The 15,971-nt window shown below is 40.0% G+C and overlaps 1 protein-coding gene across 2 annotated transcripts in view; it reads right to left on the reverse strand.

Moving 5' to 3' along the window:
- Neb (nebulin) overlaps positions 1-15,971 on the reverse strand; it is a 237,063-nt gene that overhangs the window by 106,037 nt on the left and 115,055 nt on the right. For both annotated transcript variants that reach the window (XM_040745341.1, XM_040745340.1), the window contains 12 exons: positions 13,037-13,348; positions 12,677-12,880; positions 9,281-9,385; positions 8,038-8,145; positions 7,415-7,726; positions 6,823-7,026; positions 6,488-6,592; positions 6,296-6,403; positions 4,939-5,250; positions 4,463-4,666; positions 3,905-4,009; positions 1,520-1,627 (listed from right to left, as the gene is read on the reverse strand). In XM_040745341.1, the coding sequence (XP_040601275.1) occupies positions 1,520-1,627; positions 3,905-4,009; positions 4,463-4,666; positions 4,939-5,250; positions 6,296-6,403; positions 6,488-6,592; positions 6,823-7,026; positions 7,415-7,726; positions 8,038-8,145; positions 9,281-9,385; positions 12,677-12,880; positions 13,037-13,348 (2,187 nt within the window). The remainder of the gene's footprint in view (positions 1-1,519; positions 1,628-3,904; positions 4,010-4,462; positions 4,667-4,938; positions 5,251-6,295; positions 6,404-6,487; positions 6,593-6,822; positions 7,027-7,414; positions 7,727-8,037; positions 8,146-9,280; positions 9,386-12,676; positions 12,881-13,036; positions 13,349-15,971) is intronic.

Genomic DNA, 15,971 nt, shown 5'->3' on the forward strand with positions numbered 1-15,971 from the left:
TATTAAGACTGATCCTGGGAAAACTGTTGGAATAATTAATAAGATAGAGATAATGACAGCATGGACCATTTGGGTAGAATGTGAAGATAATGCATAGAAAGCTCTTCAGAGATTTCTTAAAAATGATTATTTATTTATACTGTTGGCATAGATCCTTTTGCGGAGGAAGGTAGGTTAAAACAAAAAATAAAGTGAGCCAGTAATAATCTAGTACAAAAAACAGTCTATCACCGTATTCGTTAACAGTGAGCCTTGGTATTCACAGCAGGTATCCATTCCTCAAGGATCTGGGAGGCTGCAGGGAAGCAGGGTGGCTTTATCCTGGGCGGGGCAAGGATGCTACATTGCATACACAAGAGTAGCAAGGTGCAAGCCTGGACTAGCAGCCTCCATCTGGTACTGATAAATGCTTTTTCTTCACAATCTGACCAGGGTGAGTTGTAATAGCAAGCGTCACATGCAGTTTTAAATACCATTAAAACACCACATAAATCTAGACCCAGGTCCCCAACAGAATGTGGGCCTGTGAGCCTATTGATTTAACGAAACCTTTTAAAAATTATTTATTTATTATGTATACTGTGCTCCCCCTCCACGTATGCTTGCATGCCAGAAAAGGGCACCAGATTGCGAGTTGGTAGGTGCTGTGAGCCACCGTGTGGTTGTAGGGAATTGAACTTAGGACCTCTGGATGAGCAGCCAGGGCTCTTAACCTCTGAGCCATGTCCTCATCACGCTTACATAAATATCTCCAAGCCTGCAGCCCTGCTCTAGCATTCGTTCATGCTCTGTTCTCAGGAAGTGCTATTTTCCCCCTGAGAACACAAATTCTTTTCACAAATACCAAGTTTCCCATTCCCTCCAAAACCAGGATTCTTAAAGTTTTCAAACAAAGGAGATCATTTTGTTTTTTTTTTTTTTTGAGACAGACATTGCGTCCTGGATCAACCCGACACAAGTTAGAGTTATCTGAAAGGAGAGAACCTGAATTGAGAAAATGCTTCCAGAAGATCTACCTGTAGGACATTTCTTAGTGCTTGATGGGGGAGGGCACAGCCTATGGTGGGTGATGCCATCCCTGGGCTGGTGGTCCTGGGTTTTATAAGAAAGCAGGCTGAGTAAGCCATAAAGAACAAGTCAGTAAGTACTGTTCCTCCATGGCCTCTGCATCAGCTCCTGCCTCAAGGTTCCTGCCTTGTTTAGGTTACTTTCCTGACTTGCTCAATATGCAAGTGCAAGGCAAATAAACCCTTTCCTCCCCAACTTGCGTTTTGTTCATGGTGTTTCATCATAGCAATAGAAACTCCAATTAAGACACACTGCTATAAAAGCTCCAGTTAATCTAGTACTTACTACATAGCAGAGGATGGCCTCAACCTCAAGGCTTTCTTGTCTCAGCCTCTTACGTGCTGGGGTTACAAGCATACACCACACACAGCCTATGGAGGATACTTTGTAAAGCTCAGTGGAAATGCCACACTACGCTGCTCACGGAATGGGAAGAGAACTGGTAACTTACATCGCTGGCAATGTCTCTGGAGGCCTTGGCTGCCACGATGGGGATGGCATCACTTCGTAAATCATAGCCTTTTTTCTTTGCTTCTTCATTGGCAAGTTTATACAGACTCTAAATTTGGGCCACCACCCGAAAAGAAAGAAAATGGTTAGATGTTGATGTTCAAGAACTAATAGGGGATTAAAATAATTCATAAAACTCTCCACATAGTTCTTATTAGAAGTGATTTCTGTGTTGCAAGCCTTTTTCATTTGCACCAAAGAAAGTACCTATAAAGATTATTACATCTGGTTATTCCAAAATTTTACAATGAATTAATAAATGAATAACATGTAAAATGTTTCCAGAGAAATTAAGCTAAAGCCTAAGGAGGCACAGAGATGAACTGTTGTTTATGGAAATCAATTCAGTCTATTCGGCCTGACTTTGTGCCTGTGGCAATGCTAGGTACTTGATTGACAACCAAGGATGAAGACTGAGGATTCCCTCAGCCTTTGAGTTTCTGGGAGAAGTGATGAGAGCCTGGCAATTTAGGGAACTAGCTGCTGAGAAGTCAAAGCACACCAGACAATTTAACCACACAGGTCAACCATAGAAATGACAGACTTCCAGGAAGCAGTCACTTACTGTGCCCTACAAATAAGGAAGTTCTCGCACAGGGCTGCCTTTGGGTTATACCTTGAAGGATAAACTAGGTTTCCAAAGACTAAACTGGTATTCAGGGAAAGCGAGGACATGTGAAGGAGTGGGGTGAGCTATCAGGGAGGAATGCCAGACATGAACTGAAAAGATTCTGGAGTTGGAGCAGAACGCCTGTGGCTAAGAAAAGAATGTGGAATTTGGGTGAGGGCTACAACTCCATGGTAAGGTCCTTGCCAGCACACTTGAGGCCCTGAATTCAACCTCCAGTACCAGTGGTGGCAGGGCAGACTTTGTTGCTTATTTCTCTAGAAATCAAGAAAAATTTTAAAGAGGGTGAATGGCATGATAAATTCTACACTGTGTTTTCCCATCTTAAATCAAATGAAAACAGAAAGGAATTGAAGTAATTTAATAGAGACAAGGGTGAGATAGGTGACTAGGTGGGTTAGGTACTCAAGCGAGAGAGTTCTTCCTGGCCCATGCTTGACAAGCAACATTGCCCTACTATGGTGCCTCTGGAAGCTTCCAGCAACCCAGATTCAAAAATTCTAGAATAGCTGGAGGACTTGATATTTTTAGTCTGGGTGAAAATTAAGATCTGGTTAAGACAAGCACTACAACTAAAGTCTGCCTTCCCCAAATAACATGACTCTAAACCTTGAATTCTGTCTAAAGTCTTTTGTGTGCAGGTGGTTAGTATTCTATTGATCCGTCCTGTCACAGAAATAGCATTCGACTTGCTGGTGGCACAAAGCCCAGGGAAAAGGTAATGTGCTTCTATCAGAATCTTAGATCCACAAAGATCTCTACAGGCTTAGACCGCAGCCTCAATCTAACAGGGAGAAATTACACAGGGATGAATGTCAGTCTTGGAGCTAGATTGAAATCACAAATGCACACAGGCAGCCCAGGGGAACCTAGCTTAACTTTAGCCCTTGTGAAAGGGGACTCAGGCTCACACACAGCAGCCTTGGCACAGCATTTGGTGCGTTCCAGCAGAGTGCAGAAATGTGGGTCACGGGTCAGAAAGATGACAACCAGTGGTTCACGTGTTCACCCCTGATCATAGCCCACTAATAGTATTTTGTTAAGCTCTGAGTCACATTTGACCAGCTCAGGGGGTATCCAGGAATGTGGGGGAGTTAAGATGGGGTGGGACTGGCAGGGAAGGGCATTGGTGGCTGTCTCTGTCTATGTGCAGATTGGTACTGCTGCTTCCGAGGACTTCGTGGGTTTTCAGACAGAAATACAAAAGAAGTACTTTTTAATGGAAATTTCCAGAAGAGACTGACTTATGAAATAAGCTTCTCCCAGCACCCACATGGTGGCTCAGACCCATCAGTAACCCTCTGTAACACCAGTTCTAGGGGATGAAACACCCTCATCTGGCCTCTGCGGGCACTAGGCATGCACATGGTGTACTGACATACATGCAGGCAAAACATCCATACACAGAAAATAAAACGTTAAAAAGGGGGAAAGGCTGAATAAAAGAAAATGTTGTACTTCATCTTATGATTATTGCTGAAATAATTAATTCTTATGATTAATGCAAAAATGCATTATGGTAAATGGTAAGTCATCTTAATACTTTATAATAGTGTCTGAGAATGCAAGAGCTGCTTTTCTCATGAACTGAGAAAATGTGATTCTTTACCAAGCCACCATTTAGCATTATGCCACCAAGGAATGATTGACTAGAGTGAAAACCAGTACAGATGTCTAAGAATTAGCAACTACTCCCACCTCGCTGTAGTTGACTTTATTCATTCTTGCCAGCATGATTTCTGGTGTGTCTGGCATTATGTGGATCTGTGTCTTGTCTTTGTCCCAGGCTTCTGTGTACAAACGCTATCAAAGGAGATAACACATTGATCAGGAAACACAGCAATGCCCAATCAATAGGAGTTTCAAAATCATAGAAAACTTACAATAAAGGAAGATAAGGCTATGATATTTTATATAAATAATATATACATGTATCCAACTAATATTAGTTCATACTGGAGTATCTACTTGTAAATGCCTTTTTTTGGTTTTTCAAGACAGGGTTTCTCTTTTGATAATCTGAAAATACATTACAAATTAAAAGGAAAGTAAAAATAAGTATCTTCAGGCAATGATTATTCTTCCACAAAATATGCTATTTTATCAAACCCAAGAAATAATAACTGGAGTCAATAGTAAAATATGAATAACATATTAGATAGGTGATAGATTGGAGAAATGGGAAGATAGTAAAAGATAAATGTGTCAGTGTGTAAAACTCTTTTCTCGATTATGTTTCTGTTTCTGACCTCTCACCTTGTTCATAGTGATGGCATTATTCTTGGCCAACACTTGCTCCAGAGAATCAGTCACACTGGTGAACTTGAATTTGTCTGGGGGCTGACGGTAGATTTTGTCACTCAAGATTTCAGTGGCCCGTTTGCATTTTTCTACATCCAGAGAGCCAATGGGCACCCAGCCAATGCCTCTCAACCATTGGAGATCAGACTTGTACAGGTTCTGTTGACACAAGGAGTCAATAAATATTTCTCTCCACATTGGGAATGCATTTTTAGCCAAAGGACATAAAAATCAAACATGAACACTCTTAAAAATATAATTTGATAGGTAGCAGGTTCAGGCATTGCTTCATTTTGTGTGAATGCTAAGGAAAGCAGGTGTCCTGCTCCCTCATACCCTTGCAGGCACAGGTGAGCTTTGTGCCATCTATTTAAACCTTCTTATGTGAAAGAAACTCACTGTTTCTCGTCTTTATGATCACCAGTACTCACGTCGCTCTGGAGGTCATAGGCCTGCCGGGCATGGATGACGTCATTCTGGTCAGGCAGGCACGTCCACTGGTGCAAGTAGTTCTTATAGTCCACATCGCTGACCAGAGTCTGGCACTTCTTGGCCAGCACCACCCCCAGCATGTCCACTGGGCTGCTGAACTTGGTCTTCCACTTCTCAAAGTCCTTCTTGTACTCCCTGTCACTCTGGATCTTGGCCACGTGCATGGACCACATCATTTTGGGGTCATCGTGTATAGCACGGGCACCAATGTGGTGGCCCAGCTGCCTACGGTAGCCTTCCTTGTACTTGAACTACAAGAAGATAAAGACTGCTAGTAATCTGTTTTGACCTTTAGGAAAATAAGCTTACCGGGACAGAGCTATCCAATTCATTAAACATAATGACTTCCTTTGAATATATAATATATGTATCTTTTATCATGTAGAAAACAAGCAAAGTACTAAAAAGAAAGGGAAAACAAATGCATTATTCTACTACACAGAGCTATTTGTGGTGTATGTGTATGAAAGACTATAATTGGAATGAGTCATATGTTAATGGGATTTGCCTACTTTTTACAGTTATTATATAAGCATTTCTCTATGTCATTAAAAATTCTTTAGGAATATGCATTTTAATTATAGTAGGCATATCGTATGGTCATATACTAATATTAAACTTCTCTGTGTTGATCATTTTTTAAAAATGTGATAATTATTTCATATATTTTGGAAACAAAAGACATATTTTTGAATCAAAGACAAAAAAATGAATAAAAAGTTTTAGCAAAAATGTGAGCAAAGCCATCTTTTAAAGAAAGCAAAGAATGAAAGAGGGGACCATAGCAGGGTATGGGGAGAAGACCAAAGCACATGCATATGCTTGCTTAAAATAGCCGTATGCAACCCACTATAATACAACAAAAGAAACAAACAAATGTGTGCAGCTAGGCCCTGGAGGGTGACACAGATGGCTGGGCTTTGAGTGACATGTCATGCTTGTTTAGGTTCATCAGTTCATGCAGCATGAATTCAGTTTTGAAGGAATCCTCCAAAAACTGTGACTGTAAAAATAAGAAATATATCATGTGGAAAAGCAAAAAAAAAAATCCAAACTTGGGCTCAGCAGGCAGTGGACACACTTTGGAATGCTCATTCTTACAGTGCAAGTTTAGCTTGAAACCGTGAGTTTTAGTATCTTTGTTTTAAGATGCTTGCTGACTTTATAGACTACTAGCAAGAATTTTTAACTTCAATAGCTTGGCCCTTTGCAAATCTAAGAGAAACAAAGCGGTCCTGGAGCCAAAGCCATGGTGAAAATTTCCCAGGCATACTTAATTTCCCAGGGGGTACTCACATCACTTGCGATGTCTCTGGAGGCCTTGGCTGTCTTGATAGGGATGGCATCGAGCCTCATGTCATAGCCTTTCCTTTTGGCTTCTTCCAAGCCAAGTTTATATAATTTCTGCCACAGACATAAATAATTACATTTGATTACTAAAGTGAAATATAAGGAAAATATATCACATATTATATATACATTGCTTACCTCACTATAATTTATTTTGTTTTGTTTAGCCAGTATAACTTCAGGGGTGTCTGGCATAATGTGGATGTTGGTTTTATCTTTATTCCAAGCTTCTGTATAGAGGTGCTAAGAACAATAAGAAGAAAGGTCAATAATGAACCCTTTGAAACCATGCTCTTAAGGTTAACTCTATGATGTGCTCAGGTTTCGATGTCTCTATTAATAAGTAGCATGTTTCCTTTAGAGACAAAATGTTATGGATCAGAATTGAATGTAATTTTTCTTTCTATGGGAACAGAGTTGCCTACTCCTGTCAGAAATACTTAGTACCTCCCTCATGCAAAGACAGAACTTACATGGTTCATGGTTATAGCATTATTTTTTGCCAAGACCATTGGCATGGAGTCCATAAGGCTGGAAAACTTGAATTTATCTGGGTGCTGCCGGTAAACATGGTCACTCAGGATCTGAGTGGCTCGTTTGTTTTTCTCATCCTCGAGGGAGCCAGAAGGTATCCAGCCAATGCCTTTCAGCCACTGAAGATCAGCCTTGTACAAATTCTGAAATTTCAAGTGACAAGTCACAAATGTAAGCACATATCCATAGAGAGATAGCAGTGTATGTTCTGTTACATGATACAGACATGTTTGCAATATCTAACATTTGACTTCCCAGATAATTTCAGAAATTTAATGAAATACTTAGATTAGAAGCATGTTATGAAAAGTGAGAGAAATGTGTTGAGAATGGCTCAATTCTTTATTGTCCAGACCAGCTATCCAGAATATTCCACTGTAGACTCTTTCATTGAGGAATAATGCTGTTTGGATCATTAGGTGGAGTTTGGGCATTATTAAATAAATTCAACATTCTTTACTTTATGGGAACTTCAATACTCAGGAAAACAAACAGAGTGCTTAACTGAACAAAGGGAAACCTTAGACTCACATCGCTCTGGAGGTCATAGGCCTGCCGGGCATGGATGACGTCATTCTGGTCAGGTAGGCACGTCCACTGGTGCAGGTAGTTCTTGTAGTCCACATCGCTGACCAGAGTCTGGCACTTCTTGGCCAGCACCACGCCCAGCATGTCCACTGGGCTGCTGAACTTGGTCTTCCACTTCTCAAAGTCCTTCTTGTATTCTCTGTCACTCTGGATCTTGGCCACGTGCATAGACCACACCATCTTAGGGTCATCTTCAATGTTCCGGGCACCAATGTGGTGGCCCAGCTGCTTTCGGAAGCCTTCTTTGTATTTGTACTAAAGGAACAAAAGTATAACTCATTCCTTTAAAATTAACATTTGTTGCCACCTTTGTGGCAATTTCTGAAACCCATTAATTCTAAATTTCTTGCTAAGCCTGTAGAGCTACCTATTTCAGTTTTTTGATAGGAAAGATTAAAGGTGAAATTGAGTCACAAATCCCATGCACAATAATATCACCCTTGGTCTTATCCTACCCTGCATGGCTGGAATTATCACCTTGTTTTAATTTGCTCTTAGATGCTTTTGTTCAACTTAAAAGAAGCCCATTGAAATCAAGTCACTATCTACAGGGCATGACATCTTACTTCACTGGCAATTTCCCGGGATGCTTTTGCTGCTTTGATTGGAATGGCATCAACAGGAAGGTCGTAACCCTTTTTCTTCAGTTCTTCATAACCCATTCTGTAGATTTTCTGTTGAGACACGAAGACAATCACCTTGGGAAAAGCATTCTCCACAAACAGTGTAATGGATAAGCGGTACAATGAAGCCAGTGTACTGCCTACGAGAGTCCACGAGAAGAGCCTCTAGACCACTCCACTGCAATTGGCTATTATGTCTATGGACTTCCAATGACCGTGCTCTAAGTTTTAAAGCTTTTTGATTACCAAATGCACAAAATCAAATGCCAGCTCTTCCCAAGGACTTTAGAGAAGGCAATAGAAGCTAACTGGTGGAGCGATGAACTAATCGTTTTAGTAGTATCTTCCACTTTTATACTGTGTTCTGTTAGAAGTTTCTATAGGGAAGGGAGAACCTTTCAGTCTTACTCCTGCTATGGAAAAAAATAATTGGCGAGAGGACATCGCTTCTGTGTAGCTAACGTACCCATCTCATGACATGGGACCATCAAAAGGACTGGCACCTGGAGGTAGTGTGGTCCTTCATAATTTAAAAAAAAAACACTTTAAAGTTTAAGTGCTGAATTTTAAAGGTCATGTGTTTGTAATTTTCCCATTCAGATTGTGACATAACTGAATAATTGAGAATATATTCAAGTGTATTTTTACCCAGAAGCCAGATGATTTTAAAGGGCTATTGCCCATTGTTAGACTTTTGTTCACACTTTAGCCTCTGTGGCATTACACCCATATATTATTTAACATTAAAATCATCTTATGGGAGTTTAAAATATGTGTTTTAAGTGTTTAGTTCTTACATCCATACATTTCAAGGATTAACAGTTGCCAGCAAAATAATTGGCAAAAATGAAAATTTTCTCCGATGGATTGTTTACTTGTTCATTTTACCTAGAATCTGTTTATGAAGCACAAAACATTGTAAGCAGTGCAGATCCAATAGGAATTGCTTCTGCCCACACAGGAGAGAATGGAAATGATATAAATATTTATCTTATAATAATACATGTAATAAAGAAATATAAACAGAGAGATCTGTGCTAATGCCATTTGAAATAAGGAGCCTGAGTGAATCATAGTCTGCTAATTAAAATGACTTGGGAATTCAAAAGAACTTTCAGACACCTTTGCTGACTCAGACGTTATTAACAGAGCATACTGAAAAGGCACACTGAACTTGGAAACTCACATCACTCGTATTGATTAAGTTTGCCTTAGCCAGGATGATGTCAGGAGTGTCAGGCATGATGTGGATTTGTGTCTTGTCCTTGTCCCAAGCTTCTCTATAAAGTCTCTAAAACGAGAAACAAAAATCAGGGGTATTGTCAGGGTCCAATATCCTGGTTGGCTTCAGATGGGATTATTAGGTTCATGTGCACTGAACATTACAATTGATAAGATGATGACAAAATAAGCAGAAAATAGATGCAGTTTTCTCATCTGAAATACAATTACCTTTCAAATTTAGATTATGGACTACCCTTTTGAAGTTACAGATACTACTACCTACAGAAATCAATAAAGGTAATAAAAACGTTGTTGATACTATCAAATAGCATATCGCTTTATGATTTTTTTCTTTTGGCCCTCAAAATCCCCTATAGTGCTGAACTGTCTTATCAAAAGATGACCTATCCAAGTTATGTATAGGAACTAGGGAGTTTTAGTTCTCAGTTGGTTTACTATTTATCGTTATAACATATAATTATCTGGGAGGATAAGTAAATTGACAGAGATTTTGGGATACCCCAGAAGGACAGTTTTCAAATTTATTGAAATATCCTGAATGTTCTAAAATCATCTTCATGTCTGTCTTCAGAAGAGGACCATGGGAATCCAAGTAATTTGCTGAAATGAAAAGTTTGAAAAATAGGACATTTTTCATACTATCAAACTTTATCAATAAGGGTAGTCATAGTAAAACTGAATGACTTCTTATTTTTTTACCATTTAGTGATTTAGTGTGTGTGTGTGTGTGTGTGTGACATTCTATAACATGTATGTGGAGATCACAGGCAGTACAGGCATTGGCTCTCTCCTTTCACCAAGTGGGCCCTAGGAATTGAACTCTGGCCAGCAGGTTTATCTCATATACCTAATCCACAGAGCCATCCTTCTGGCCCCATAAAACTGAATAAATTCTATATACAGTATTGTGTCAACATTGATTCCATGACTGATAATTCCTAAGTTCTTTTGTAAGAGTATGTCCTCATTTTCATGACACAAACACTGACGATTAGGGGTAACAGGGTGTCATGAAACAGTGTGGTTTCTCATAGATAAGGGAAAGAAAATGAAAAGGGATAGAGAGAATACAAATGTGTTAAGATGTTAATGCTTTTAAATCTGGGTAAAAATTTGCAGCTTACAGTTTTTAAAATTCTATGTATGCCTAAAGTTATTCAAATATAAACTGAGTTTTTTCATTGGGTGTAGTAACAGCATGCCTTTAATCCTAGCATTTATCTGCAGAGGCAGGCAGATCTCTGAGTTTGAGGCCAGCCAGAGCTACACAAAGAGATCCTTTTTCCTCATTACATTTATTTACTAAGTGTGTATGTGTGCGTGAGTGTGTGTGTGTGTGAGTGTGGGGGTGCCATGGCTTGCATGTGGAGCAAAGAGGATAGCTTGGAGGAGAGGGTTCTCATTCACCGTGTACGTCTCAGGGATCGTATACAAGTCATCAAGCTTGGTAGCCAGTGCCTTTATCTGCTGAGCCATCTCACGAGCCCTCCAGTATAAACATTTTCAAGGGCTCATTAATTCCCTAGACTTGCCAAGTTCCCTTTGAGATGCATTGTGTGGAGCATTCAAACTTAGCATTCTGTATGCTTGCTGTCGTGCAGATGGCCCAGAGAAGTTAATTAAGCCTTCAGGGCCAAAATGAAACAAGGTTCATTAGTATTAATATGTGACTCAAGTTTTTACCAACTTTTTGGTGAGAATGCCAGGGCATTTTAACCTTGTCATCGCTGGTGTTAGATATCGGGTGGCTCTTGATTGTAGGGGATGTTCTTGTGTCTTGAGACTTTTAGCATCATCTCTGTTTTGTAGCCACTAGAGGCCAGTAGAACGCTGCCTCCAAGTTGGGACAATCCAAGGGAAAAAAGTTTGTAGATGCTCTCAAATTTCTAGCAGGGGGCAGTAGTGTCCCTATTGAGAACACTAAACTAGACAATTTCCCCAATACCATGTGCCACCTTGACCCCACAGAATGCATAATGAATGCTAATATTTAGGTCAGTCTATTCAAAAGGAGGGGCTCAGGGACCCTAGCTGATCCTGCTTCTGCCTGGATGTTTGAAGGCCTGAAAATCTATTTCAACTATGGTGCACTATTCAGCAGGGGCTGGTCAGCTTGATGGTCTATTCACTCCCCTCGCTTGTCTTTTCAGAGCTTTTCTGTTTCTCAAATAAATTAAAATTCTAAGAAAGAAGCAACATCCAGGGAAGAAACCAAACCAAACCCAAAAATGTGCTTAGTGGGTCCAACCTTTGTATTCAAAGTGTATTACAGAGGTGGAGAGAGAGAGAAGGAATGGGGACCGAGGCAGAGAGAGTCCAGCTGGCTCACATCAGCTACAGTGTTTGGAAAACTGTTGCATGTCTGTGAGTGGCTGGTTAGGACGAGAGGAGCTATCAGTTACAAATATGCACTAGGTCCGAACTAACACATGCCTTTAAAATGGAGAGCATAGTGAACACAGTGTACAAAGAGCTTCTTAAGACCTACACAGTTACCATCTGTATCCATTTCAACTTCCTTGCATGTTACAGATTCCCACTACACTTAGTTCAGCTTCTTGTATGGTTCAAGCTTATGCTGAGGAGCAATAGTGTTTGCCCTTCTCCGTCTTAAACATTCCACACCGCTACCTTTGGTTATCTCATACAGTCAGTACTTACTAAGCACCTATTCTATGCCAAGCACTGGAGTCCCTGCTGGAGAGGAACATGGAAGGCAGAACATATATTCTCTATGCATGATCTTGATTCAGCTAGATTAAAATGATTATGATCACACACACACACACACACACACACACACACACACACTTTTTGTGGTACTGAGAATTGAACCTAGGGACTCATGCATGCCCGACAAATATCCTTAGAAAATATACTCTTTAAGGACTGGGAGAAATGGCTCTGTGGTAAAAAACAAAAACAAAACAAAAAACCCAAACCTGTTTCTTTATAACAGTTTCACTGTGTAAAGCTCCCAGAATTCCTCCCCCTATGTTCTGTCCCAACCCCCAAACAAACAAACAAACAAACAAAAAATCCTAGGTCCTTAATGTACTTAGGTTACAACGAAAAAGAAACACATTCAACATATTTTTAATCACATTTTAGCTAAGTAAGGAACCTTGGTTGAACTAAGATGACAATAAACTCTGTTAATGTTATTTAGTGTAAAGTGGTTAACAATTCAAGTAGATCAAAACAATATAGAACATTATACTGTACCAAATCCAAATGAGACAAGGCTTTGCTGTCCTATCATTTATTAAGCGAATGCTCCTAACTCCAGGTAGCAAGCTCTACACCCTAGTCTGTCAATTTCTAAAGAAATACTCACATCACTCCTGTTTTTGGCATTTGTTTTTGCCAGAACTATGTCCATGGCGTCAGGGATGCTGGTGAACTTATTTCTGTCTGGAGGTTGACGGTATTTCTTCTCACTGATGATTTCTGAAGCCCGCTTGTTCTTTTCTGCTTCCAAAGAACCCAAGGGACTCCATCCTATGCCTCTCAGCCACTCAAGGTCAGACTTATACATGTTCTAGGAAAGGACAAAGCAAAATTCCATCTTCATCTCCACCATGACTAGGAGAGCCAGTGGTCAGTGATAATTCCTCTTTCCCATCTGTTTTTTCCCACATAAATGGTTATTAATATGTATAATAATTTTAAGCTCCCACATGTGATAGACACTGACCTCACTTTGTAGCTCATAGACTTTTTTAGCTTGGATGACGTCATTCTGGTCAGGCAGGCACGTCCACTGGTGCAGGTAGTTCCTGTAGTCCACATCGCTGACCAAGGCCTGGCACTTCTTGGCCAGCACCACGCCCAGCATGTCCACTGGGCTGCTGAACTTGGTTTTCCACTTCTCAAAGTCCTTCTTGTACTCCCTGTCACTCTGCATCTTGGCCACGTTCATAGACAGCACGAGCTTTGGGTCATCTTGCACACTCAGGAATCCAATATGGTGTCCCAGTTGTTTCCGGTAGCCTTGTTTATATTTAAACTGAAATTAGGAAACAGTCTTTTTAATAACATAAATAAAAGCTAAATTAAACTCAACTGGTTTTGTTGTTATACCCCCACCCCCAGCCCTAACGGATGTGAAAGAGTGATTTCCAAGCTAACCTAAGAGGAAATGTTTTCTTCCTTGAAGTAAGGTCCCATTTAATTAGACCTACCCAAAAAACAAATGCAGTTGAATATCAAGAGAGATTCTCACGAGAAATTAATTCTATCCAAAAGCAGAAATATGTGCCAGACATTGTGCGGCTGAATTTAGGATAACATTTAGCAAAATCCTTGTCACATGTTTATGAGAAAAACAGGGCTGGATGACAGAAAAGTTATGAAGATGTATGATCTGGCGAACAAGCTAAAATGTAGATTAGGGAATTTATATATTATTATATCATATAGCTTGTCTAGATTGGAATCTATGTCTTATGGGCACAGATAGGAATATTTTGGTATTTTAGTTAGAAAAATAAAGTACATAACAGGTCAATATTTTGTCAAGGAGGTGAAAATAAACTATATAAATTAAATATAACATAAGTAAAATCCAGTACTTATATTATTTGGGGAAATTACATTACTACATTGCTAATAAGTGCAACGACCGTAACACATAATGGGCCTCACAGACATAGGCTCTGCTCCCTCAGAATACATACATTTAAACTACTCTGGACTTTAGTTGACTACACCCTTGGGGTGGTTGATCTGCATTGTCAACTTGATTGGGTGTAGAACCATCTAAAAGACTGAAGGTACACCTCTGGGTGTATCTGCAAGGGTACTTCCAGAGGGAAAGACCCACTCTGCACATAGGTCCCTTGGACTAGGGACCTGGGTTGAATGAAAAAGGAAAAGGAGAAGGCTGGATGAGTGTCAGCTCTCCTATCTTCTGGTTTGCAGCGATGTAAACCAAGCTGCTCACCATGCCTTCTTTGCCATGGTGGAAACTGTGAATCAAAATACAATATCTTTCCTTTCATGTCTCTGTGAGGTGTTCTGATCGCAGTCATACAAAACCTACCCAACTCAACAGCCCCTAATATGGACAATTTGGCAACACTGCTTAATAAAAAAAGCAGAGCCATCACTCTGTACGGAGCACAGATAGGCACATAGCAGAAGCTCATTTAAGCTGGCCTGAGCTCCTGTATCAAGAAAACACTAAAATTTGACATAGCAAAACAAGTCACAAACAGAATGAACTGCTACTAGAAGGTCAATGTAGTTTAAAAACTAAAACCAATGGAGAATAAGGAACTGAGATGTTTGAAGAAATGCCAAGTGGAAGAAGGTACTTTGTGCTATTCCAGAACCCAGACTTGGTGCTGATTGATAAACTATCTCACACAAACAGTAGGAAGTTTGATAATAACTCAGCACAGCCAATGGGGAAAATACTCTCCCTAAAGGACCATGGAAGTCCTCTGCATGTGAGTATCCAGGGATCTAAATACTTCATCCTTTCTCCACACCATGCATGAAGAGAAGGCAGGATGCTGGCAGGGGTTTGAATGGAATAACCATTCTACCTTCCCACTCTAAATTTTATTTGTTTAACTTATTAAATTACATACTTAAAACCTGCCTCTAATTTTATGAAATGTTACAGATATAAAAACCACTGGGTGGCAAGGGGGAGGGCAATTTCTCCTGTGGTGGGAAAGTTCACATGTAGCTAATTTAACTTGTGGGTTTGCAAGAAAAGTAATGAGAAGCTATTGGCTCTGGGTTGCTCAGAAATTGTTGATGTCCTTTCAATTGCTAAGCTCTCATTAGCATGTGGCCTTAAATGAGAATGAGTTTGCTTTATCATGTAGGCTCATCATTATTTCAGTTTGATTTAATGAGGTCTTAATGTGAAAGCCAGAGTCCGAATTATTTCCTGGTATTTTTGGAGTGTCACACTTGAATTAGATAGAATTTCCCCTTTTATTCTTTGAATTTCTTCTCAGATTATATGTTTAGGCTCTCTCTTTCCCCTTCTAGCTCAACTTATGTGTGGAAGCAAACCATCTTTGCTGTTGGGTTTTTATTTGTTGTTGCTTGTTTGTTTTTGAGACAGGGCATCATTATGTAGCTCTGGCTTTCCTGAAACTTACTATGTAGACCAGGCTGGCCTCACAGAGATCCGAGTGCTAGGATTAAGGGCATGGGCCAATACACCTGGCTTGCAAATCATTATTTTAAAGGTTTTTAAAGGTTGCATGTGTCTTTGAAATCTTGGTAATTCACCAGAACCCTTAGAAGATTTTACAACTGAGAGAGAGAGAGAGAGAGAGAGAGAGAGAGAGAGAGAGAGAGAGAGAGAGGGGGGGGGCTTCTGCCACAGTGTGCTTGTAGAGGTCAGAGAATAATTTGTAGTAGTCATTTTCTTCTTTCTATCATGTGGATCTCTAGGACTAAACTTAGGTTGTCGGGTTCAATGGTAGTCATAGTTACTATAAACTAGTCACCATAAATTAATTTTACTACATTTATTTATACATTGTGCGCATGTGTACACGTGTGGGTACACACATGCCACAGTGTATATGTGGAGGTCAGAAGACAATTTGTGGGAGTCAGTTCTCTCCTTCCATCATGTGGGCTCCAGGGATTGAACTCAGATT

This window comes from Mesocricetus auratus, unplaced genomic scaffold, assembly GCF_017639785.1.
Source record: "Mesocricetus auratus isolate SY011 unplaced genomic scaffold, BCM_Maur_2.0 Super-Scaffold_100004, whole genome shotgun sequence".
NCBI classification, from domain to species: Eukaryota; Metazoa; Chordata; class Mammalia; order Rodentia; family Cricetidae; genus Mesocricetus; species Mesocricetus auratus.